Source organism: Macrobrachium rosenbergii, chromosome 13, assembly GCF_040412425.1.
Source record: "Macrobrachium rosenbergii isolate ZJJX-2024 chromosome 13, ASM4041242v1, whole genome shotgun sequence".
Classification (NCBI taxonomy): Eukaryota; Metazoa; Arthropoda; class Malacostraca; order Decapoda; family Palaemonidae; genus Macrobrachium; species Macrobrachium rosenbergii.
Genome location: NC_089753.1, coordinates 28,655,792 through 28,683,747, shown reverse-complemented (window position 1 = coordinate 28,683,747; position 27,956 = coordinate 28,655,792). Strand labels below are relative to the sequence as shown.

At 38.0% G+C, this 27,956-nt stretch overlaps 2 protein-coding genes across 4 annotated transcripts in view; one reads left to right on the top strand and one right to left on the bottom strand.

The window, feature by feature from the left end:
- Positions 1-27,956, top strand: part of LOC136845106 (glycine-rich protein 1-like) — a 154,546-nt gene that overhangs the window by 106,304 nt on the left and 20,286 nt on the right. Inside the window, exons 3-5 of one of the 3 annotated variants that reach the window (XM_067114937.1) lie at positions 17,291-17,534; positions 18,018-18,046; positions 19,322-20,313. In XM_067114937.1, the coding sequence (XP_066971038.1) occupies positions 17,297-17,534; positions 18,018-18,046; positions 19,322-19,999 (945 nt within the window). In that variant the 5' untranslated portion in view covers positions 17,291-17,296 and the 3' untranslated portion in view covers positions 20,000-20,313. Of the gene's footprint in view, positions 1-17,290; positions 17,535-18,017; positions 18,047-19,321; positions 20,314-27,956 lie in introns of those variants that run through there. The other 2 variants (XR_010855071.1, XR_010855070.1) reach the window with 2 other exon arrangements.
- On the bottom strand, positions 5-11,861 carry LOC136844745 (spidroin-1-like). Its single transcript, XM_067113980.1, has 2 exons — positions 11,724-11,861; positions 5-891 (listed from the first exon to the last, which is right to left on the bottom strand). The coding sequence occupies exons 1-2, from the start codon at positions 11,859-11,861 to the stop codon at positions 163-165; spliced, it is 867 nt and encodes a 288-aa protein (XP_066970081.1). The 3' UTR covers positions 5-162.

Genomic DNA, 27,956 nt, shown 5'->3' with positions numbered 1-27,956 from the left:
ATTCGTATGTACAAGACTCGCAGTAAAGTGGCTGCAATAAGAACTTCGATATCTAGAAATAGTCTGCCTTCGCCGTTGTTAACTTTACTCCTGAAGGCGCAAGGGAAGTGGTTCTCAACCGGCTCTTCTGCGTCCAGCTCGGGTGAAGATAACAGTCTGTCCTTAGTGATATCCTCCGTATCCCCCTCCAAACCCTCCTCCGTATCCCCCAAATCCTCCGCTGTTGGCTCCCTTAGCCTTGGCCAAGGCCTTTGCGGCTGCTCCCTGCGCTTGTCCTGCGGCTCCGATGGCCGACTGCAGGTCGCTGATGACCACGGCCTGCTGTTGCTGGAGGGAGTTGGCTGCCTGCTGAGCCTGCCATGCCATGGCGTTCTGTGACTGGAGGACTGCCTCTTGGGCTGCCAGGCTGCTGGCTGCCTGTCCTGCCAACGCGTTGGTCTCGCCGGAGACTTGGCCCAAGTTGCTCAAGAGACCGCGAGCCATGGAGGCTGCCACTCTGGCTGCCTGCTCGGCGATGTTGGCCTTTCCGGCCAGGGTGGCTTCTTGGAAGGCAGCCGCCTGGGCTCCCTGGGCTGCCTGCGTGATCTGAGCAGCCTGGGCCTGACGGTTAGCGGCAGCAGCTATAGCAGTCTGGGACGCGGCAGAGGCAGCAGCTGCAGCGCCGGCGGCAGCACTGGCAGCAGCTCCGTGAGCGACGCTTCCTAGAGCAGCGAGGGCGGATGTTGCTTGTGCAGCCGCTTGGTTGGCTACGTCAGAGGCCGTTGGGCCGTGCCCTCCTCCATAGCCGCCTCCTCCTACTACCAAGTAGCTTCCTCCTCCTCCCCCATAGCCACCTCCTCCACCACCACCGCCGCCACCTCCGTATCCTCCATGCCCGTAGCCTCTCTTCTCCTGTGAAGAGAAAGGGATGTCAGAGAATTATCCCAGATTGTCAATGACGATACAGAGCAAATCAGTTAAGGTCACTTCCTTGTAATATCCTCAAAACTTATTTAAAACTATTTTAGAACACTTCAGATACGTACCCTTGGCGTCTCATCACCAGCTGCCAAACCTGAAACCCAGAAAGGACAATAATGGAAAGATTATAAAAGATAAAATCAACTCTACATAAAAAAAAAGTCATGAATAAGCAATGAAATGTATTTTGTAGTGTGTACAGATCTGCAAAATATATTGAACAAGAGATGAATCAAATTCTGAGTATTCTTTACCAAGGCACAAAGCCACCACAGCGAATGTCTTGAGGAACATCTCCAGGAGGTCTGAGATGTGGTCGTATCGAAAGCACAGAAGGAATGATGATGACTGCATCACGAGACCACCCTTTTATACCTCTGGGTCTCAGGCACTCGAATTCAGTTGCCACTTGTCATTTTTGTCGTCCGCTGTCATTGGCATGTTATCTCATTCCTTTTTATTCACCATTCACTGGGCCACTTCCTTTCTCCAGAATGAATTTAAGGTATATATGAGTAAATAGGAAAATGTTATCAAAATAATGAATAAATCTTATACGGGGCTGCAGGAAATATTCAATTTGTAGCCTACAGTATAACCATCAATTTGGAAACCAATTATTCTTTTCAGCACAAATATTCGCCGAATGAGAATACTGAGGTCCATTGTCAATCTGTCTGTCATGCACACAATCCCGTATGTACAGTCTCCCTACTGAGGATGTCGTGCAACTGGAACTACAGAAGTTCAAGCTAAGATGCAATGCATTATTACCCAAATGCAATTCTCCATGTATTTTAATAATTTACTTACATTTTTATATATTTATTAACTTGTTCATTCATTTTTCTTCTTCTGTGATAAATGATCTCTTCTTTCTTTCTATATTTTCCTTTATCTTCTGTTACTACTATCCAATGAACACCATACTATTCTTTGGAAGCTTAAATTTCAAGTTAATGGCCCCTTTGCTGGGTTTGTTCTATATGAATAGGGTTCATATTTGAATAATAATAATAATAATAATAATAATAATAATAATAATAATAATAATAATAATAATAATAATAATAATAATAATACAAAATATGTGCGCGTATATTTACCTGTCTGCCAACGTATATAGGTAGGCCCGTCTGTATAGAGCACTTACGTGAACCCATCAACTTAAGCCTTATAAATTTATACACAAATACAAGTCTCTTTCATTACAGCCCACACGTTCCTTGAAGGTACAAAGTTATTGGGTATGGAGCCCGATGCTCATCCAAGCATTTAAACAGAAATGCTGTCAATAATCTCATTTATATAACCGCATCCAATAAACTTATAATGTAAATCTATAATACTTTATACTGGCATTGATTTAAAGCAGTGGTTCTTACCCTTTTTATTACCACGCCCCCTCTAAGAGTTGGTCCTTCCCCCCACGCCCCCCTTGCGTCTATGAGTAAAATTCTCTTCCAGATTTAAAGAAAATTGGAAGAAAGAAAGAGAATGGGTGTGTGTATTCTTTTGGGAATGAATTATTGAGATACCTGACACTGCTTCTTAGTGACTCTTGTTAAGAGAATAAAGGATATAATTAGAGAATTTTTTATTTTACCTTAGAGCTCGCGCCCCCCTTGGAAATTTCTGACGTCACCTTAGGGGGGCGCGGCCCCAGGTTGAGAACCACTGATTTGAAGTGTTAACTTTATTTTTCACGAGTGTTATGGAACCTTGGAAAAATAAAACCTACGGGAAACTGAAAATTAGATATTTTCTAAATTCTCAGTTATAATCAGACTTGTACAGTAAACCATTCACACTTAATACAGTTTTGATAAGAAAATGCTCTAGTAGAGTGGTTCTTAACCAGGGGTGCTCGAAGCCGGTTCCTAGAGGTTGCGAGGATGCCTATGAATAATTAAAGCAAAATATATTCTTATATACGCATGTTATTTTTTCTGCAAAAAAAGTAAAAATAAAATAAAACAAGATAAAATAAATAATTAAATAATAATAATAATAATAATTAATATTATTATTATTATTATTATTATTATTATTATTATTATTATTATTATTATTATTATTATTATTTTATTTCAGCAATTCAGGGGTTGAGAGTACTGACTGCTGATTTGAAAGGGGTGCATACATTGAAAAAGGTTAAGAAACATTGCTCTAGTGAATGTGTTTTGAGACATGTATCTTGACCCAAGATAATAAATAAAGGGTAAAGAATTTGGAGAAAACCTTTATAAATGTACCTTAAGCCATATATTAAAGATCATACAATGGTGATCTTTACTAGGTCGCCAGGTTTAGTTAAGAAAAGAACTAAAAAAACTGAGGATGCTGACTTCCACTTGGCCGTTCCTTGGCTGTCTAACCTCTCTAATTGTTACTTCTTAGTGCAACTGTGAGGTTTTCTCCCAGTTGCTGTTTAACCACTCCAACTCTCTCTTTTCACTGTATTACGTACTAAATGGTCGAAAGTGCCCCGGTGCATGGTTTAACGGTCTGTCATAAATCAGTCAATCAGTCTGTTCCTCATTTTGGTGAAAATCATGGTTCCTCGAAGGGCCATTGAATATATTCACTTGATATTTTCTGGGAGTTGGCTACTGCGCACACACACACATACACACACACACACACACACACACACACACACACACACATATATATATATATATATATATATATATATATATATATATATATATATATATATATATATATATATATATATATATATATATATATTATATCTATCTGTGTGTGTGACAAAATGTCTTGGTTCTTCTGGGACCCATTTATTGAGGAAATCCCATGTATATTTAAACATATTCACAGTTTATTTATACATACACACACATAAATATATATGTGTGTGTTTGTAAATAAACTGTGTATTTATATACATGGAATTTTCTCTGTAAATGGGTCAAAGAAAAACCAAGCCATTTGTTGCACTGACATTTCGACATAAAAAAATCACTGTCTTTGCAGCTTGCTATTCATTTGAAGTCCTTTGTGAGACATTTAATTTTGTTTCTTTTACAGAAGACTTCTTGTCACTTATTGTATCAGAATGAGTAAACAAAAGATAAATAAAAAAAAAAGTCTTATGTGATATAGAATCAAATTCTTGAATAATTTTTTGTGAATAGCTGTTTTCTCACATCTGACATATAGAATCTTTTATAGAATTTACTATTGGTTTTTTTTCTTGTAGGTTTAATTCAAACCTACAGAATACACAGAACTCCCCCGTAGAAGGGTAGTGCTTTCAGTGCACCCCATGCTGTGCACTGTAGGCATTACTTAAGACTCTTTTGCAGTGTGCTTTAGGCCCTACCTGCAACCCCTTCCATTCCTTTTACTGTACCTCCTTGCATATTCTCCTTCTTCCATCTTCCTCTCTACCCTCTCCTAACAATTGATTCATAGTGCAACTGCGAGGTTTTCCTCCTGTTACACCTTTCAAACCTTTTACTCTCAATTTCTATTTCAGCGCTGAATGACTTCATAGGTCCCAGTCCTTGGCCTTTGGCCTAAAATCTATATTTAATTCAATTCTATACACAGAACTCGTGTAAGATTAGCAGAGAATTCTGCGAAGTTGCCTTAATGTAGTTGTTCATGATTTCATTTTGCCCAATTTGTTTGTTTTTCTTTACTCCAACGTCGTGCCATATGAAAGAAATATTCATTCCGAAAAAGTGACCTAGGATGCTCTTCGATTTCTCTCTCTCTCTCTCTCTCTCTCTCTCTCTCTCTCTCTCTCTCTCTCTCTCTCTCTCTCTCTGCCTGAGAATAATAACTGATCTTGGACGTCACTAAAGAAAAAAAAAAGAGAGGCGCTCCTTCCACAGGTTTGATATCCTCATTTTGATTATACCCTGTTATATATTTACTTAATTTTCAGTTTTGTGCGTTTGTCTCTTTGTACTGTCTTTTTGAGACGTTTGTGATCTGTATTGATGGCACTATCTGAGAATATTAAAAACTATTCTTAAAAATGTCCAAAAGATGTTCTAAATATTCTTATCGTCCTTGTCCATTGTTCTGACTTTTGAGATTTAGAGGAATCAAAATGGCCTCTAGACGTTCGGACCTCAAAATCCGGTTGGAGAGTTGAAAGAAAGTGTCCAAACTTCAATAAGGTTGTACACGCAGGCTCTAAACCCCCACACAACAGCAACGGAAAGGTACCAGGGGGCCTTTCCTTTCATTACATTGACTCATTGTTTCATCGTTCTCTAAAGGCTCAAGTGCTGTTAAGATCTGTTCGTGGATTCCCTCTTTCTCCGAAGAACCTGAAGTTGGTCACGGCAACTTTCAGTTCCGTTGGACAACCGGAACCCGGGAATGTTTCGAAGAGACCCGTTAGCTCCTTCCATGACAGGTGTCTCGTGACCTTGCCCTTGACATCGGGTTTTCTCTGTCTTGAGAAGCATCTGGGTCATCTCTGATTGTCCAAAGTTGGCTGATGACTTTAAGGTCCCAAACACCTTGTTCATTTTGAACCAGGGTTATAAGACTCCCAGATCATCGGTGTCTATATCCTTCGAAGACCTGCTGCACTCAAAAGATACAGTTAAAGCAATTGTGCATGACAGGAGGCCCCTCTCTCTCTCTCTCTCTCTCTCTCTCTCTCTCTCTCTCTCTCTCTCTCTCTCTCATAAAGAGTTAAGTCTCCATTCCTCATTATCACAAGGGATTATTAACTGTTGAACATGTAATTTCAAGGAGCATACGCCACAAATCCCGTTCAGTCATGCGGCTGCAAGACAAACAAAAGAGAGAGAGAGAGAGAGAGAGAGAGAGAGAGAGAGAGAGAGAGAGAGAGAGAGAGAGAATGGAGTGAGCTGTTTCCAGGAGGCTCAGACCAAAACGCTGATTGACTGATTTTAACTAATTCATGAAATGCAGTCGCTACCCATTCAGCCCAATCATTGTCAATCGACAGACAGTTGTCTCTTGCAGAAAGCAAACTTTCTTGTCGCCTGCCACTCGTTTATTGAAACAAACTCGACTCTCTGGTATTTTCTGAAGACAAATCGAATTGCTGAGAGCGTAAATGTAAGGTATTTGCGAAACTCCGAGCGGCGGCCACCAGAGGGAAAAATAGAAATGCAAGTCAGAAGGTAAAAGCTTGGGTGTATTTTGGTGACCCGCTCAGATCACAGGTGGGGTGAGGGAGCTTTTATTTATGAGAAACAATACTTTCTGCTCTCTAAAGGGAGAATGCAGTTCACTGTGACAATTGTTACCGACGCCTGAAGGGTGGGGGGAGGAGGCATGGATTACGTCAACGATCTGATTCGTTTTCACTATGGAATAGACAAAAGTGTTCAGTGGAGTCTTTCACTGTTTACGTGATTATAATCGCCAAGGTGATAAGTATCTAAGTCTTGTTGGATTTTTCCTTAACTCTCTCTCTCTCTCTCTCTCTCTCTCTCTCTCTCTCTCTCTCAAAATCTTTCAGTAATATTTCACCTTGTTAGCAAAATCTTTAGAATCTATTATTATTATTATTATTATTATTATTATTATTATTATTATTTATTATTATTATTATTATTATTATTATTATTATTAAGAAGATGAACCTTATTCACATAGAACTAGCTCACAGAGGTCACTGACTTGAAATTTAAACATCCAAAGAATATTATGGTGTTCATTTGAAAAAAGTAACGAAAAGAAATTGGAAATACAGAAAGATGTAATCAGTTATCAGAGAAGAAAAAATAAATTAAGATACAGATGAAAAACATAGACAAAGATGTAATTAATTATAAAATACAAGGAGCATTGTCGTAGTGTAATAATGCTTTGAAACTTCGCTTGAACGTTTGAGGTTCCAATTGCACAAAATCCTCAGCAGGGAGACTGTTCCACAGTCCAGCGGTGTGAGGAATAAAGGACCCCTGGAACTGAGAATGAAAACTGGTAGCGCACAGCTACGGTACAGAGAGAAAATATGATTCACTATGTAACTGCTAAAAGCTTTTGACTTACTGCCCCACCAAACTCAGTCAGAATCGACAGGATATAGCACCATCTTGAGTGATTTCAACGCTTTTTAACAAATGATCATTTGCTCATTTTGCGAAAATGCCTTGGAGAGTTTCACGTGGCACTTTGTATATTGAGAAAAAATGAAACTCTCGGTATTTTAGTATAAAAATAAAATTGAAAAGAAAACGGCCCACCAAATTCACTCTTAAGACAAGACATTTAATGCATATTACTCCTGGGTGAACTCGGTCAGAATCGACAGGATGTCGCACCATCATGAGAGTGAATTCAACTCGTCTTAACAAATGATCATGCGTTCACTTTTCAAAAACCCCATGGAGAGCTTCAAGTAACATATTAAGAAACAATGAAACTCCTGGTATTTTATTCATGTGATACTGTATTTTAAGAAACAATGAAACTCTTGGCATTTTAGTGTAAAAAAGGATTAAAATGACAACGACCCACTAAACTTACCCTAAGATAATCCGTGTATGCATATTACTTCGGGTAAACTCGGTTCGAATCGAAACAGTATTGCACGATCATGACAGTGATTTCAATGCGTCCTAACAAATGATCACATGTTCACTTTGCGAAAACTCATTGGAGACTTTCATGAGACATTTCGTATATTAAGAAACAATGAAACTCTCGGTATTTTAATGCAGAAATAAAATTAAACAAGTAAAAAATGCGCCGAAGTTTCCTCTGCCCAATCGAGTTTTCTGTACAGCCGCTACATCGTATAATCAAGTCCACAGAAAATAGATCTTTCTTTCGGTGGTCTGGGTATAATGCTGTATGAGCCGCGGCCCATGAAACTTAAACCACGGCCCGATGGTGGCCTATCCTATATAGTTGCCAGAAGCACGATTATGGTTAACTTTAACCTTAAATAAAATAAAAAAAAAAACTACTGAGGAGACTAGAGGGCTGCAATTTGGTGTGTTTGATGATTAACGGTTGGAAGATCAACGTACCAATTTGCAGCCCTCTAGCCTCAGTAGCTTTTAAAATCTGAAGGCGGACAGTAAAAGTGGGGACGGACAGACAAAGCTGGCACAATAGTTTTCTTTTACAGAAAAATAAAACGTGTTTATTATTATTCTTAAGACTCGATATTCTTCTGGGATACTTCATAATCGACTACTGTCCCAAAAAAAACTGACAGATATAGAAGGCTATTCCTTAGGACAAAATTCAGTATGAGTTGCTTGAATGGTATGGAAATAAAGTGAGTAACTGTAAATGTTTTCAAATGAATCAGTCTCTCAACCATCTTCCAGGAATTTATTCTCAAGACAGAAATAGATTCAAAGAGAAATATATTCTTTGATAATATTCCTAATATTTTTTCTTTCTCAAAAACACAAATCGGTTAATATACCATTTATTATAGCAAAATTGAGTTCCTAACATGACTATGACGAAAGCGCTGTCAGTGTACCTCACGCGGTGCACTGTAGCCATTACTTTAAGGTTCTTAGATGCGTCCCTTCCTTAGGACCCTAGCTGCAACCCCTTTCATACCCTTTGCTGAACCTCTGTTCAATCTCTCCTTCTTCCATATTACTTTCCACCCTTTCCTTAACGATTGTTTCAGTATTATTTTCAGCGCTGACTGATCTCGTAGGTGCCAGCGCTTGGCCTTTGTCCTACATTTTAATGCTAATTCAACAAGGTTGCTTGCTCAAAAACCGGAGGGATATTTAACAAATTTATGACCACGAGTCAAAAGAAATGTTGTTTTGGTCGCCAGTCTCCGAAGCATAGAGACATTCAAGATTAAATTATACTAACACTCAACGCCAAATCAGTGCCAAGGTCTCTTCTCTCTTCTGTGGTACTCGCGGTCTAATTTACGCGTCTTTGTTCAGTACTTTCAGTTTCCCTCACGCTAAACAAAAGCTGGGGACTGGAGACAGGAATTCCTTTGAAGAGATGGAAAAAATGGAAAAATTAACTGAACTGGTGTAATATCATGATCAGAAACTCTAATTTCGAGCGCTATCCTCAGTACTATCTTCCTTTGATGAACACGGGGTGCACTATAGGCATTACTAAAGGTTCTTTGCAGCATCCCTTCGGCACCCAGCTGCAACCCCGTTCATTCCTTTTACTGTACCTCCATTCATATCATCTTTCTTCCATCTTGCTATTTACGATCTCCTAGCGATTATTTCATAGTGAAACTGCGAGGTTTTCCTCCTGTTACACCTTTCAAACCTACATACTCTCAGTTTCCTTTCCAGCACTGAACGACCTTACAGGTCCCAGTGCGTGGTCTTTGGCCTAAACTCTATATTCCATTCAAAGGAATAAGACCTGAAAGACTTCCTAGGTTCCAGCGCTTAGTATTTGGCCTAAATTTTATGTTCCAGTTCCTATGCATTAGTCTCAGACTGTGTTTTCACGATGGAACAACGCAGGAGATGCTGCTGTCAGATTAGGTGACTGGTCTTGCATATTTTCTTGTATGATAACAATGAAACACCTGTCCCCCTTTCAGGTATGGAATCCTGTAGGGGTAGTGCCGCCAGTGCACCCCATGCGGTGTACTGTAGACATTACTTAGGGTTCTTTGCAGAGTCCATTCGGCCCCTAGCTGCAACCCCTTTCATTCCTTTTGATGCACCTCCATTCCTGTTCTGTCTTTACATAGTTCTTTCCACTCTCTATCAATTGTTTCATAGTGAAACTGCTTTGAGGTTTTTCTCCCGTTACACCTTTCAAGCCTATCTACTCTTAATATCCCTTTCAGCGCTGGATGACCTTATAGGTCCCAGCGCTTGGCCTTTGGCCCAAATTCTATCGCCCATTGCATTCCAAGGTTCCTTTAATATTTAAGTGGAGTCTTTTATTCTTATTAAAAAGGGAGTTCTCTCTTTTAGAGAGAAATTATACAGTAGTCCTCAGTTTTGCAAATATGTCACGGATGAAATTATATTACAAGTTTTATTTTTTTACTTTTTTTTTCTTTAAGAATTAGACGTTTCAAAGTATTTAGTGCTGTTGGCTTAGAGAAATTAGAACTGGTTCACAGAGAGAGAGAAGGAGAGAGAGAGAGAGAGAGAGAGAGAGAGAGAGAGAGAGAGAGAGAGAGAGAGAGAGAGAGAGAGAGAGAGAGAGAGAGAGAAGGAAAACACACATCTCTTTTCACTAAATCTAAAAAGTTCCAGTTGTATCTGATTGAGATTCAAATTAATCTATTACTAATTCAAGCCCTTTATTGTCTAATGTTTCACCAGTCTATTCGTCATTAATCTTCGTGAAGATAGAATTCTATATAACTGAAATCTGGTTTCTCTATGACTTTCCTTTATTCAGATTTTAAATATCATGGGTCTCATGACTTCATCATAAAAGATGAATTTGATAACATGAAAGAATGAAGAACACCCTTCTAAATATATATTACATATATATATATATATATATATATATATATATATATATATATATATATATATATATATATATATATAAATATATATATACATATATATATATGTGTGTATATACAATGTTTGTGTATTTGTATATACAAGTAAACTATAATCTGTCTAACCTCTCAATTACTTTAAAAATGAATAATATTGAAAACCGAAAATCAAATGAGCTTAAGCTCGTTAAACTCAAGGAACTCAGAACCTCAGCCTCTCCTTAAAGGCACCGAAATCAAACAGACCCCTTCAGACCCCTTCACTAACGTGGACGCGGCCATCCGACGGGTATATAAGGGGGGAGCGTTGCTACGAAGAACATCAGTTCTCGTGCAACTTCGTCAAGATGCGCACCTCACCCTCTCTCCTAGTCGCCTTCCTCGTCGTTGGTATGCTTTTATAGCGTTCTTCCTTACTTCATGAGATAAAACCAAATTTATAGCTGAGAAATAGTTTGATTTTTGAGAAATATACAGATATTGGTTCCACGTTGTACGCTGGGGTTGTTATCGAGTGCAGATTGATGTTCATTTGAACACTTGTTGCAGGTGTAGCTGTCGGTGCAAAAGATACAAATGCCGAAGAAACCGCCAGGGTAAGGAAACAAAGTTTCTTGAGTATTACCTGTAAGTCATTGTGAAGATATTCAGATTTTCTCAGAGATATTGAAGGAAAATACTCAAACTTCTGCAGCAATACTGTAAACAAACATCCACACTTTTCCAGCAATTTTGCAGAAAACTTTCCATTGTTTTTCAGCAGTATTGCAGAAAACTATCCAGTCCTTTTCAGCAATATTGTAAAAAAATATCCAGAGATTTTCAGCAATATTGCAGAAGACTTTCCAATGATTTCCAGCAATATTGCAGAAAACTATCCAGTTTTTTCCAGCAATATTGCAGAAGACTATCCATTATTTTTTAGCAATATTGTAGAAGATTATCCAGAGTTTTTCAGCAATATTCTTGAAGACTATCCAGTGTTTTTCAGCAACATATTGTAAAAAAAATATCTGGAGTTTTTCAGTAATATTGTAAAAAATATCGAGTTTTTCAGCAATACTGTAAAAAAAAAAAAATTGGAGTTTGTCAGCAATGTTGGAGAAAAATATTCAGACTCCTTCAGCATTACTGAAGAACAAGTTCCGGTGACTGAGAATTCCTTTCCCCTTCAGGAGAAGCGTGGCTTTGCTGGAGGATACGGCCACGGAGGAGGAGGAGGCGGTGGTGGGGGTGGATACGGCGGAGGCAGCGGTGGATACCTGATCGTCGGAGGTGGCGGAGGAGGCCACGGGCCTACTGGAGCCGACATTGCCAACCAGGCAGCAGCCCAAGCTTCTGCAGCAGCTGCCGGTCTCAGGGGAGCTGCCAGCGCTGCTGCCAGCGCTGCCGCTAACCAGGCAGCAGCCGTCGCTTCCGCTGCCGCGCAGACAGCCATAACAGCCGCTGCCCAGAAGCAGTCTCAGGCTGCCCAGCTGACGCAGGCTGCCCAGGGAGCTCAGGCTGCCGCTTTCTCGGAGTCGTCGCTCTCGGGGAAAGCTTTCGCCGCCGAGAAGGCAGCCGAGAACACCCACAACTTGGCCGTCGCCCTGGCGAACGATCTGGCAGCCGCCCACAGCGAGGCTCAGGCGGTCGTCGCCCAAGCCCTGAGGTCCCTGGAGGCCTCCCGAGCAGTGACAGCAGCGCAGGCTGCCATGGCTCTGCAGGCCCAGCAAGCAGCCAACGCTCTCCAGCTGCAGCAGAGCATCGTCTTGTCGGACCTGCAGTCGGCAGAAGGGGCCGCGGCACAGGCGCAGGCCGCTGCCGCTAAGGCCCTCGCTAAGGCTAAGGGCAGCGGAGGCGGTTACGGAGGTGGATTCGGTTATGGCCACTGAAGGCTAGGGGAAGGATCTCACGCCCCTAGTCGCTAACAAGACTACTTCTTCTCTTTCTGTTGACTCCATCGAAGATCATGAATCCTGTCGCTGTCGCCCTTTGCATAACCTGAGCGCAACGTGCCTGTCATACCTGCGATCTTGACTGATAATGCTGTGTGAAGTATCATGCGCATTTCCTAATAAAAACATCTTAACTGCGATTTATCTGTTTAATATACCAAAGGCGTTTTTGAAAATACCTTCAGTTTCTTAAATTCTCCGTAGTATCTGGCTGATGAAATCTTGACAACCTTTCCAAGCCAGTAACTAGAATCACATTTGATCAATTTTCTCTCCCATGGACATCTGGTTCTTACTGCGATTTATGTATTTAATATACCAAAGCTGAAATTGCCAATCAAAATACATTCAGTTTCTCAGCTTTCCTCTGCATCTTGCTGATTCACACCATCTAATAAGATTTAGTGATAGTAAATTATGACAACCTTTCCCAACCAGTAACTAGATCTAGAATCACATCTGATCACTTTTCTCTCCCGTGGGCCGCTGGTCCTGTAAGCAGACATATCCTACTCTTGGTTCCAATAATGCGAAGATATAAAAATTTACCATTTTTTCTCCTCGGTAGGTGCTTTTACATGCCTTAATATTTTAGTCTTTGTACATTCTCTCTCGGGTATAAGAGGTTATACCCGAGCGAGTATAACAGCCCCAGGTACAGATTATCTCGAAGGAAATTGCCTAATATCCCCCAGCCCTTTAAGTTTTTTTTTTTTTTTTTTGTAAATTGGGATTTTGTTGAGTGATTGATTGAATGTAGAATTTAGGCCAAAGGCCAAGCACGGGTACCTATGAGGTCATTCAGCGCTGAAACGGAAATTGGCATTATAAGGTTTGGAAGGTGCAACAGGAGGAAAACCTCGCATTTGCATCAAGAAACAATTGTTAGGAGACGGTTGAGAAAAGTAAGATGGAAGAGGGTATGAACTGAGGTACAGTAAAAAGTATGAAAGGGTTTGCAGCTGGGGGCCTAAGGAACGCTGCAAAGAACCTTGAGTGATGCCTACAGTGCACTGTTGGGGTAAACTGACGGCCCTACCCCGCCACGGTGATAGAGAGTTATTGTTCTGTATTAAGATCTTGTAAATCTACGGTCGTTTGGTGTCACTTTCTACTAATCCCTTGAAAGAAGAGTGTGTGTGTGTGTGTGTGTGTTACTTACTAACCACCGACAGAACTTTGAAGTATTTTTCCAGGTGACATAAATCTATAAAGTAAAGGCTACTGTTCGTACTGATTCGTGGAAGTTGCTATTTGACGAAAAAAACTTGACTGTGTAAACAAACCTTCCGAAAATATGTTTTCAAAAGTCGTCTTTTCATATCAATCATGCGCCTAATTATAATGGATTACTTTAGTTCTGATCAACAAACCTTCCAAAAACATGTTTTCAAAAATTGTCTTTTCAAATCAATCAACCAATCAATAATCAACCAATCTAATTATATTAGATTTATTTTTGTCCTGATGCTTGTGAATCAATACATATACAGGAATACTCATTTCAGTATTACACTGCATCATACTTAGCAATCTATCTGGGAGAATCCTATCTCTTGAGATGTCATGACAAGTCAGGACTGCCAGGAATGATTACGCAGTTCTACCTTGAATTTACCTCAAGAAACATAAAGTATAAACATCTTCCTAGAACTCTGCAGTTTCTGTAAGGAAACAGGAAGATAATTACTGGCATGAGTGTTCAGTAGATGACGTTTGGCGTTTGCTGACCTGTTTGCTGGCATTAGGGGTTATGGTTCAGTTTGCAGGTCCTTTGGTTCTTTGCAGCGTCCTTTAGCTGCAACCCCATTCATTCCTATTACTGTGATTCCATTCATATTCTCTTTCTTCCATCTTGTTATTCACCCTCTCATAACAGTTGTTTCATAGTGCAACTGCGAGGTTTTCCTCCCGTTGCACGTTTCAAACCTTTCTACTCTCAATTTCCCTTTCAGCACTGAATGACCTCATGGGTGCCAGCTTTTGGCCTTTGGCCTAAATTATATATTCCATTCCACTCCACAAGGAGAGCTAATTAATCATGGTTACTGCTTGTCATAGTTACAAGCTGGTCATGATCTAAACTAATGTATGGTTTATTATATGTCGCCTTAAAATATAAATACAAAAATTCATTTTTCAAAAGTTGTATTTCAACAGGGCTCTTTCACATTCACAATTGATCCCTGATCCTCTTTTCTTGTCGAGAGTGACTAGATTTGCGGAACAGCAGCACCAGTATGCAGTAAATGTGCTTCGCTGTCGAGTTTTTCAGCTCCAGAGGTTCTTTATTCGTCAGTTCCTGAGGTCCTTTATTCCTCAGTTCCTGAGATCATTTGTTCCTCAGTTCCAGGGGTCCTTTATTCCTCAGTTCCAGAGGTCATTTATTCCTCAGTTCCAGAGGGTCTTTATTCCTCAATTCCAGAGCGTCTTTATTTCTCAGTTCCAGAGTTCCTTTATTCCTCAGTTCCAGAGGTCATTTGTTCCTTAGTTCCAGAGGTCATTTATTCCTCAGTTCCAGAGGGTCTTTATTCCTCAGTTCCAGAGGGTCTTCATTCCTCAATTCCAGAGGGTCTTTATTCCTCAGTTCCAGAGGGTCTTTATTCCTTAGTTCCAGAGGGCCTTTATTCCTCAGTTCCAGAGGGTCTTTATTCCTCAGTTCCAGAGGGTCTTCATTCCTCAATTCCAGAGGGTCTTTATTCCTCAGTTCCAGAGGGTCTTTATTCCTTAGTTCCAGAGGTCATTTATTCCTCAGTTCCAGAGGGTCTTTATTCCTTAGTTCCAGAGGGTATTTATTCCTCAGCTCCAGAGGTCCTTTATTCCTCACACCGTTGGACTGTGCAAGTCTCCCTGAGGATGTCGTGCAATGCATTACTCCCCTAAAGCAGTTCTCCTTGTATTTAATAATTTAGTTACATTTATTTATTAATTTGTCAATTTATTTTATCTTTTCTAATAGCTGATCTCTTCTTTCTGTGTTTCCTATTACCTTCTGTTACTTCTTCCAAATGAGCACCATATCATTCTTTGGAAGCTTGAATTTTAAGCCAGTGGCCCCTTTGGTGGGCTTTTTTTCACTTTGAATCGGGTTCATCATCATGTTGATGAGGATAACTCACCCCCAAAGATGATGATGATGATATGCAAGTGCACTTATCCTAATTGAGAATCCAAATTATGGGGGCGGGGGAAGTTGGCAGTCGACTTCGCCTTTTGTATTTTTGTACATATTCTTGCCTAATTCAAGTTCTGTGCTTTGAAAGCGAAATCACTTTTTCAGCACATGACACTTATATATATATATATATATATATATATATATATAATATATATATATATATATATATATATATATATATATATATATATATATATATATATATATATATATATATATATATATATATATATATATATATATATATTTATATATATATTATATATATATATATATATATATATATATATATAAATATATATATATATATATATATATATTTTATATATATATATATATATATATATATATATATATATATAAAAATATATATAAATATATATACATATATAATATATCTATACATATATATGTATAAATATATAAATATATATATATACAAATATATGTATGTGTATATATATATATCCTTAATTTCAAACATACCAGTTTTATTCTTTTTGCCAATATTACGTCACAAAAAAAGTAATTAGTATCGAATTCCCTCTACCCTGGAAATAATTTACGTGTATCAACCCTGACTAGGGTAGACACACGTAAATTATTTAAAAAAGAAATTTATATTTTCAGTTTCCTATCAATTATTAATCATAAGTCACAAAAAGCTTTGGGGAATCACAAAAAAAGTAAAAAATGCGAAGAAGTTTCTTCGACGCAATCGAGTTTTCTGTACATCGTATAATCAAGGCCACCTAAAATAAATATATTTTTAGTTGGTATCGGTATAATGCTGTATGAGCCTCGGCCCATGAAACTTTAACCACGGCTCGTGGTGGCGTGGCCTATATCGTTGCCAGACGCACGATTATGGTTAACTTTAACCTTAAATAAAATAAAAACTACTGAGGAGGCTAGAGGGCTGCAATTTGGTATGTTTGATGATTGGAGGGTGGATGATCAACATACCAGTTTGCAGCCCTCTAGCCTCAGTAGTCTTTAAGATCTGTGGGCGGATAGAAAAAAGTGCGGACGGAATACGGTGCGGACGGATAGACAAAGCCGGCACAATAGTTTGCTTTTGCAGAAAACTAAAAATGGAGGATTCCTTCACATGCAAATTCCAGTTTGCTGTATTTACCAAGATCGGGAAAGAGGGACTTTAAAAATCACAAAACTCTGACAAGGTACCAACCACTAATGACTCGGACGAATAAGACCAATTTCTTTGGGGACTTACTGTATCAGGTCCCGATGTATAAAACAGTTAAAACACAAATAAAATGAAAGGCCGAAGTGTTGATGCATTGACAGCTCTCGGTAACCATTTAGTCATTGTGATTTTAAAAGTATTGTTCTTGAAGAAAAATTGTTATTCTAGAGCATGCACAAAGGCGTGTCTGTTCTTTGGATGCTTTGAAAAAACCTGAATTAAACTTGGGTTTTCGGCTGTTTCTTTAAAACTAGATCGGAAACTGTGCTTAATTTTTGCTTGAAGATTCAAACGTATTTTTTTTTTAAATACATTGCTTAAAGAGAATCGTAGATTCGATTGGAAATGACTGTGATGGCCAAAATAATGATCGAATTTCCTGCTTAATTAATACGTTAGTAATAATCTGTAATAATTTGACCCATTATTGTGAACACCCATCCTTTATTCACAACTCAAAACTCTTGTAAATATTCACATTTCCTCATACACAATTCCCCATTGACTTTTTATTTTTTTTTATTTCCTCTTCCAACGGCAAGGAGCGAATGCAAAGCCCACGTCTCTCGGTGACACCTCACCCCCCACCACCACCAACTCCCCACCCTCGAGAGACACTGCTTTCTGTCACCTCCCCCTCCACCCCCACCCACCCCCGAGACACGGCATTCGGTGCAGAGTATAAAAGGCACTGCTCTCTCGATCTGCTAGTCAGTGTCGTGCATAACCCGTCCGAAAACGCAATGATGGCTGCACTCAAGATCATTGTGGTGTCCCTCTGCCTCGGTGAGTGATAAGCTTTAGATTTGTCGTACACAGAGTTGGCAGAGTAAGCCATTTTCTCTAATATAATATAATAAGTAAATTTAAATTATATTACTTTAACAAAATCAATTGTGACAATATTTAAGCACGATTCCTTCTACATAAAAGACCCATTATCTATGGTAGCTTCACTATATTGTGACCAGATATAATAAGTAAAAATCCGCTGTTAAATGTATGAGCAATTCTGTCCCGTTTCTATATTTTGATAAATACAGAATGCTCATACACATAATTGTGGATTTTTACTTAAAAGACCCATTTTCATATGCCTAAATAAATAAAACATCCCCGTCAGTTTAGGTATAATATTTCATTTTAATATTTATAATATTAGAATTATCCCTCTCTGTCAGTTTCTCAATAATATTTGAATATTAATAATCATTAAAATTATACTTCCATAGATTTTGATATTTATTTTTTCCTTTTCCATTCCCTCAGGCTTGGTGGTCTGTGAAAAAGAGGCTCGGGTGAGTATATGAAACCTTAAGTTTCTTCATTCTTCAATTCATTCATTTATTCACTTAGTCATTTTGGTCAGTTAGTGAACGCCTTCATTTTTACGAAAGGTTTCACATTCACGTATCTAATGAAGGCCTTCATAATTAAACACTCATGTTATGGAATGCTGAATGCTTCTGGCAAACGTCAGTTAAAATGAGTTCCTTAAGTTTACTAATGACAGAGTGAAGAAACAAATCCACAGTAATGTATGGTTACAAATATATTTAAAAATAAATCCATACAGAGAGGGGAATCGAACAGATTCCCAAAAAGCTCTCTGAATAGATTTATTTTTAAATATATATGTGACCACGTTTGTCTCTCCATTTCAAGCCCTATGCTGCTATGAGTGTTTTTTTAATGGTAGAGTCTTCAATATCCAAATGGCATCTATAGCCATTGGCAACTTTCCAAACAGCTGTTGGCAGGATGTTAGGTATAGGCAAGGAACGGGAAAATCAAAATTCAGTTATGCTCATAGGTTCCTGTATGTTCTGATTCGGTTGTCTTTGCTAATACAATAGTGTAATCAAACAGAACACGGCACAATACTTCCATACGTTTCTCTGTACAATGTCTGTATTATTTTCAAGCACTGATGTATTGGTTTTGTCAATATACATATGTATATTTCTAGAGGGATTTTGTACTGGGAACATTCTTCTTACAGAAATGAAGATATTTCTAGAGGGATTTTGTACTGGGCACTTTCTTACTTCAGAAATCGAGATATTTCAAGAGGGATTTTGCACTGGGCACATTCTTCTTACAGAAATGAAGGTATTTCAAGAGGGATTTTGTACTGGGCACTTTCTTACTTCAGAAATGAAGAATATATACCAAAGACCAAACCTCAGTGTTAATTCTGCTACTGTAAATATGAACCGTGTTTCATTCAATAACAAATAAACATAGCATTACGAAATTACGCCAAGTCTTTCGTGCAGTTCATAGCCGTGAATATCTGATTTTATGATTGATTTGCAAATATTTAAGATCTCAATTTACCCCCAAATTAAACGTTTAAAAACGTTATAAGATCACCACCTGTGACTATTTTCTTCAGTAACTCACAGATTTCAGTAGATAACTGAATCAAATAAGATCTAATTATGAGAGAAGACGAGGCTGTGAATATTATATAGGTAGGAATCCGCTAGAGTGAAAGGGAAGCGATAGAGGACTCTAGTATAAGAAAAGCAGTAGATGACTCTATTAAATGTGTTCTTCTCCACCACCAGGAGAAGAGAGGCTACGGTGGTGATGGAGGAAGCGGTGGAGGAGGAGGGGGAGGAGGAGGAGGAGGTGGCTACGTGATCGTTGGAGCTGGTGGTGGAGGAGGAGGGTCCCAAGGCATCAGCCACGCTGACATCGCCAACGAAGCTGCCGCCCGAGCCACCGCAGCTGCCGCGGGCGCCAGTGGAGCTGCCAACGCTGCCTACGGCGCTGCTGCCAACAGAGCAGCAGCTGCATCTTCCGCTGCAGCGCAGACTGCCACAGCCGCAGCCGCCGGCAAGCAAGCCCAAGCTGCTCAGATCACCACGGCTGCCCAAGGAGCCCAGTCAGCAGCCTTCATCGAGGGAAAACTGACCGCCAAGGCAGCGGCAGCCGTCCAGGAGGCTAAACTCGCTTACACCCTGGCGGTTGAGGCTGCCAACGACATCGGCGCCGCCGAGGCTGAAGCCAGAGCCATCGTTGCACAGACCCTCCAAGCCCTCGTGGCAGCCAGGAGGGTGCGGGCCCGCCAAGCTGCCATGGCCTGGCAGGCACAGCAAGCTGCCTATTCCCTGAACCAGCAGCAAAACTTGGCCATCAGTGACCTGCAAGGCGCCCAGCAGGCTGCCGCGCAAGCGCAGGCTGCCGCCAGCAAAGCGCTGTCCAAAGCCAAGGCCCGAGGCTACGGCTACGGCGTCCACTAGGGAGGTTCTCTGGGACCCAGGCCAATTTACGAAGTCTTTCAAGATTTTTGATCCAGTTCTTTTCTCACTTATATGTCAGTCAGTGGTCGTTTCTCCTCTTTGTTATGTCTCAGTCAATGATCGTTTCTCGTCTTTGTTTACGTGCGGGAAGATGCAGTATAACCTCTCAAGAACTTTGAAAACTCTTGTTTTTTAATTTACTTCTTGCTATTCCACACTCTGTCGAAGCTTTATGAAACAGTACAGGATGCATTGGACAATTCAAGTCCCCTTTCGAGATGCAATATTCTCATGTGAGGTGAATAAATGTATAGAGGAAGATCTAGTCTGTTTTTATACCAAAATCTAAGATGTCTTCAGTATACTTCATTCTGCTTATTCTTTTGTGCATAGGGTAGAAACGAATTGTCCCACTTCTTTATAGTTCCACTGGGGCCCTGCTAAACTCAAGAGATACCTAGTACTTAGTCAAATTCTGAGTCACCGATGCCTAGAACCGGAGAATTGACGCATTCTTGAACCATCGCTTCTAATATGAAAAGCATGTAGCTTACAATTGATAGGTCCGTGATTCAAATCCAATTGTACATTCCGCCAGTCGACCCAGATATGAAATGGCACCAGCATCTGTTGTGGGGTCAAGATAAAGGTCATGGGGCTAGCAACTCGGTCCCTAATGAATGGAAAGGAATGGAATATAAAGTTTAGGCCAAAATAAAAGTAAGGAAAGTAAGATGGAAGAAAGAGAATGTGAACGGAGGTACAGCAAAAGGAACAAAAGGGGTTGCAGCTAGGGGCTTTAAGGAAGAGACGCTGCGACTGGAAATCTCTATAAACCTAACGTTGTCAAGTATAAATAATCTACATTGATATTAAGGTCAAATATGATTGTTTAGAATCTGAGACTGTCGTAAGTGTAGCCTCTTCAGACTAAATTTTATGACACATTTTATATAAGAAATAAAATAAAGTGGTAATATGCTATATTAAGAAAATCAAGAGAGCTTTAACTTATATATAAAAACTATACATCAAAAAATGAGTGAATATCATAAGTTGTAATTCCTTATCCCCTAATATTGTCTTAATTTTACTTCAAATGCGAAATGTGTCTATTTATTTTGGTCCTGGGCGACTGTTTTAATTAATTATATTAAGCAAAAATCATCGTTGTGGAATATATATGTATGTATATGTATATATGTATATATATATATATATATATATATATATATATATATATATATATATATATATATATATATATATATATTCCATATAAATTTACACATATATATATATACATATATATGTGTATGTATGTATGTATATATATGTGTGTGTTAACTAACCTTTTCAACCACTGCATATATTGCCTTTATTACTGAAGCTATTTTCCCACCCAGGTGAACCAGACCTCAATTCCAGCATTATTCTGGCATTTTTCGTATTTTTTATTCTTGTAAAGACCGCTTAGAAAGAAAAAATAAGTAATTTTTACCAAAAGAAAGAAAACTTCCCCAGAGACTTTGTTTACGTTCCCCAGAGCCAGTCTCAGCCAGTAATAAATAGTTTCATGTACTCTTAACAGACTAGAACCGGAATATAAAGTTTAGGCTACAGGCCAAGCGCTGGGACCTCTAAGGTCATTCAACGCTGAAAGAGAAAAATTGACAGTGTTTTCAAGGTGTAACAGGAGGAAAGCCTCGTAATTGCACTATGAAACAATTGTTAGGAGAAGGTGGAAAGTAAGGTGGAAGAGAGATAATATGAACAGAGGTACAGTAAAAAGAATGAAAGGGGTTGAAGCTAGGGAAAAGGGACGTTGCAAACAAACTTAAATAATGCCTACAGTGCATCGCGTTGGGTGCACTGACGACACTTCTTCGCTACGGGGGCTCTTAACAGATGTGAGAAGAGTTTCGAAAAATATCCAAGGCACATCTCACTCACGTGTGTCTGTATGTATACGCGTGTGATAAGTTCTCCGAAGGAACTAAACACTTTCCAGTAGATTCAAAGAGCAGTGCTGTGTTTGGATTAATTTTTTAAACACACACACATACACATATGTGTGTGTGTGTATGTGAACCAAATGAGCACACCAGCACGTGTTTCACAGAAGTAAATGTCAGTCTCTGGATCGAACCCCAGTCTCTCATAAAAGACGATGGAACCTAAATACATCTGCCTGATATATATATATATATATATATATATATATAGATATATATATATATATATATATATATATATATATATATATATATATATATATATATATATATATATATATATACATATATTAATAACAAGGGCCTCATTTAAACAGGAAGGTATCTAAAGTAGAATTTTATTCAAAAAAAGTTACAATCTTTTCAGGACTGTCTGTCCTCATCGTCTGGTAGCCTGTATAAATGAGACCCTGTTATTAAATTTATTATTGCACAGAACAATGGTGAAGGTGATCTAGTATATATATATATATATATATATATATATATATATATATATATATATATATATATATATAAAATTCATAAAAATATTTATATATACATATATATATATATATATATATATATATATATATATATATATATATATATATATATATATATATATATATATATATATAAAATTCTGAAACCCATATAGTTTCAATTTTAGGTAACACATCCCAAGGAGCAGATAGAAGTGTCCCATGCCAAGACAAGTAGCTACTCAAGACCACCGCAGGTCAACTTGGCATTCATCAAAAAAAAAGATTTTAAAAATCTATTCCCTTCTACTCTCTTTTGAATTGTGGGCATGTCTTTATTTTCTATAGAGAGAATGATACTGCCCTAAAATGGAAGACTGCAGTGTCTGCAAAAATACAAAATTGAGAAAACGGTAGATACTGTAGTTTTCCCTGCCTTACTACTGATTTTGCAGATACTGCAAATGGGACCCCTAAATACTCGTCGTGAACATTGAAGAATCATTCTAAAACTGCAGTAACTTGTGTATTTTGTGTTTCACGAGCCCAATAGGCGGCATATCTCAATTTCGAAAATTTTGCAGAGACTGCAGTTTTCATTTTAGAGCAGAATAGCTGGCTGACTGACTGATTGACCGATATTGTGCTTTCACCCGAGAAAGGTGTTTTTCCATTTCTCTTTTTCTTGACGCTGTTTTTCTCAGTCCTATTATCTCACCCCGTGAATACTCGGCATGTTCTTTCAAGGGAATTGTTATGCATGTTCTGCTTGGTCATTCACGATACAGCGGAGGTTTGCATTCGAAGGAAAACCCAAGTAAAAAAAATAACTTGAAACAAAACAAAAAAAAATTTTTTTTAAAAGTTCTGAAGTATTTGTGTCAAGTATTTCTTGTGTTTCCAGATAATTCCCCGTAGGGGGTGGGTCGAGCAGTACCGTCAATGCACCTTACGCGGTGCACTGTGGACATTACTTAAGGTTCTTAGCAGCGTCCCTTTGTCCCCTAGGTGCAACTCATTCATTCCTTTTCCTGTACCTCCGTTCGTATTCTCTTTTTTCCGTCTCACTTTCCTCAACCCTCTCCTAACAATTGTTCTATATTGCAACTGCGAAGTTTTCCTCCTGTTACACCTTTCAAATCTTTTTTATTCTCAATTTCCTTTTCAGCCTTGAATGAACTCATATGTGCCAGTGCTTGGCCTTTGGCCTAAATTTTATATTCCATCACTACCAGATAAGTCAAACTCAGCCAATTAGTGTCAATGTTTAGTTTCTTTGAGTCTGAACATAATTTCTGTGAAAAATTTCTTCTAAGGAAACTACTAGTTAATGCCAGGAATAACATTGAAAAGAGAATTTCTTTCTTCCAGTTATAAACTTTCTTATTAAATAAAATATATCATAATTTTTCAAATTCCTTAAGTAGCGTGTTTCCGCTCGACCGACAGAACTCTGATGTATAAGTATTTGATGCCTCTTTATTCTTTGGTCCTTTCGTCTTAGTTTGTGAAAATTTTAAAAGAACGGTTCTTTATGTCGTCCCAAAGAGCGTTATATATATAATAATCTCTCTAGATAGCTGACTGGTCAGAGTCACTGCCTATACTTTGTTTCTAAACCATGGTTCGAATCGTGGCCAGCGCGGAAGCACTTATCATCAATTACAATAAGTTGCCCTTAGGTGCAGGTTATTCCCGAGGAATAGTCAGTTCGATAATATACGATATTCGTGGCTTGATGTTTGTGAATATAATAAGGCCACGCGTGTATGTGACAAAAAATCGTGGTATAAACTTAACATTCTTTAACGTGATTAGTTGAGGTCACTGCAAACACGGGACACAAATTCCTGAGATGTATACTAGTATTGCACCTGCCCCGGTTTTTTTGCCATGCCCCTAGGTTAGGTTAGGTTAGGTGGGGTTAGGTTAGGTCAGATTAATACCAAGGGAGTAATTTGAGTGTAGGAAACATGAGATTATTTTCAAGAAAATTCTATGGTTAGTTTTTGATATATGAAGTCCCGTTTTTTTCAGGGAAAGGTCCCGGTACTCGGTTACATCTCGGGAAAATGTTCCTGGAAAACTTTGGTCGATAATTTCGATAATGAAACAAAGTCATTCATACATCAAACGAAAGGATAAGATATGACAGTATGGATAAATCGTGCTTTGCAGTGTCCGGAATCTTTCGAACCGATTACTAGAGAATGGAGGATAATAGGTTTGCAAAAAAAAAAACAGTTGAAGTATGAATATGGCAGATTCAGGGCCTGTGCTTGGAATTGCAGGGTCCAGTTAGAAAATCATAGAAATTAAGATGATTTCTTGATGTCCAGTATAAAAATTATTTCCCAAGTGAACATTTTCCGTTAATACAGTATGCATAATAATGTGAAGAATAATACTTCCTCATTTTTAATTTCATATTTTCGGTAGCGATTTAGTTCCCTTAGAATACAGAAAAGGATTCAAACGGTAACTCTGGCTCGGCCCAATTTGATCAAATTGGTCAAATAGTCCCAAAGCAGTGACTAGGCCCTGTAGTGGCAGTGATCCAGTGTCCTGTTAGGAGAAACGATTTAACTTGGAGGAAAACAATTAATATTCACCTCTTGTTAAGACAGGAGAAACGATTTGGAAACATTGTGTTGGTGTGTGTGTGTGTGTGTGTATATATATATATATATATATATATATAACAATTAATATTCATGTGATTTTCTACTAGCCTACCGTAATTGACCTTTGAAGGTTAAGACACTCTCCCTCCTTGGCAAAATTGAGATATGTTAGGTTGGATTTTTAGGGGTTTACTGGTTACAATTTTTGCCGTATTAGCTATGGACGCGGAATGCCGGCTTAGACCTACCCCACGTTAGGTAATACAAGTCGTGTAGTCTTCAAAGGTCAATGACAGCTTAGTTACAGCCGGCCGACAACATATTACTTTAAATTTTTCTAAAGGAAGTAAAATAACATAGCAAAACGTCAATTCCCATATAGCTCACCGCGGACATATATATATATATATATATATATATATATATATATATATATATATATATATATATATATATATATATATATATATATATATATATATATATATATATATATATATATATATATATATATATATATATGTTTATATATATATATTTACTAACAGGACCTCATTGAAACTGGATGGATACCATCCAGTTTCAATGAGGCCCTGTTAGTAATTATTGTATTAATGCACAGAACAATTATGTAAGCGATAAAGTTAATATATATATATGTATATATATATATATATATATATATATATATATATATATATATATATATATATATATATATAAAATATTTTTTTGTAGGCAATCGCCTTTGTGGCATTGACTTCTTTGATGCAGACTTTTTCATATTTCCTTACCCTGTTTTTAATACTTCTTCAAAGTTCTTCATAAGTAAACAGAGTCGTGGTGTGTTTTCCATTTATTTAAAATTGCTACGGGACCGTTTCGCCTGAATCTCAGGCTTTTTCAGACAGAACTAATGGATTGAGATTCTCATTTTCTATTTATACCAAGCCATCTGCTGTAAGCTGATTATGGGAGTTGCTAAAGTTTTTATTTACATTTAATTTACAGTACATGAGTGTGGTTAGTAGTTAGCATAATATTTACATAATGTGTTATTACATGGTATATGATGTTATAAGTATATATATACAAATGTACTGGTTTTACGTTCTGTTTCTACTTCTTATGTTCCTTTTGAAATTATTGATTTCTTCTGTTGTGGCTTCAGGGAAATTTGTCCCTCTTCTCCGGGATTGACCTTGACCATGGTTTCTGGACCGTCCAGTGGGCAAACATCTTTCTTTCGGCTTCCAGCTGGGTATTTAAACTGGGCTTATTTGTAGCTATGCATACTGCTTCTGTGATCGTTATCTTCCGACATGAAATGCATCTGTGTTTTATTTTATTTTATTGTCTATCAAGTCTTGTAGCGATGGTTTCTCGTCGTGTTTGTCTGTACGGTGTTGGAAGATGGCCCCTGTGTTTCTGTGTGCGAGTAATCTCCGTCTAAGGGTAGTGGATCTTCTGCCAATGTAATTTTCTCTGGAAGGACTACATTCCACCTCGGGGCAATTAAATTCATGAACTACATTGGTGTGGGTGTGCGTGTTCTATTTCTCATTACCAGTTTCTAATATACCCGTATGATTATGTCGGCATAAGGGGCTCGTGATTTGACATTTCTTCTTAATAATCTTCTTGATAATGTTGCTGCTGTTGTTATATCCGTTGTTGAAGTTAGTTTGGTGGTATATCGTTATCTGTTGTCCTGTCTTCTGATAGTGCTGGTCTGTGGTCTTGCTTGCAGTACCGGTCAAAGAACGCGTTTTTCTGATTGTTACCCTCAAATCCGTTGTTGGTGAGTAGCTGTTGTATTCTGTCTAATTCCTGGTGCGTCGTCCTCCACGTGCTGCAGTGGGTAAAGGCCCTTCCTACAAACTGATTACAGACCGTTTATAGGCCTTTTAAGAAAACACGGTCTACTATAACAAGGGATGTCTTCAGAGGAAATGAAAAATCGAGCGTCACTGCCACTTTTATACTGTTAACTTAAAACACGAATAGAAGCTGCTACAGAACTCAAATGCAGCATTTTGTGGTCATTCAGGAGGATCCACTGTAGTTATGGTTATATTATTCCTTTCTGAGTCGTACATTACTTGAACAAGGAATTATATTTCTATAAGTTAACCTTTCCACTCTTTTGGTTTGCTTTCTATTTGCCATAGAAACAAATATTATTATTATTATTATTATTATTATTATTATTATTATTATTATTATTATTATTATTATTATTATTATTATTATTATTATTATTATTATTATTGTTCAGAAAATGAACCTTATACATATTATGGAGCAAGCCTACCAAAGGGGCCACTGACTTGAAATTCAATTTTCCAAAGAATATTATTATTATTATTATTATATTATATATTATTATTATTATTATTATTATTATTATTATTATTATTATTATTATTATTATTATTCAGAAGATGAACCCCATACATATGGAAAAAGCCCACCAAAGGGGCCACTGACTTGAAATTCAAGCTTCCAAAGAATATTATTATTATTATTATTATTATTATTATTATTATTATTATTATTATTATTATTATTATTATTTTTCAGATGAACCCTATGCATATGGAACAAGCCCACCAAAGGGGCCACTGACTTAAAATTCAAGTTTCCAAAGAATATAGTACTCATTAGGAAGTAAGAGAAGGTAAAGGGTAATACAGAAAGAGATCTCACTTATTAAAACGAAAAGACAAGTTGACAAATTAATGAATAGATAAAAATTTATCAAAATGCAAGGAAAATAACTTTAGGGTAGTAACGCATTGCACCTTCGCTTGAACGTTTGAAGTTCCTTTATAATTATAATGTAATAACG

Coding starts and splice junctions, on each gene's coding strand:
- LOC136844745 (XM_067113980.1), bottom strand. CDS start 11,861: ATGGCTGTCTGCGCGGCAGCGGAAGCGACGGCTGCTGCCTGGTTAGCG. Junction 892..11,723: donor GGTTGGCAATGTCGGCTCCA/GTAGGCCCGTGG, acceptor TTCTCTTCACAG/GAGAAGAGAGGCTACGGGCA.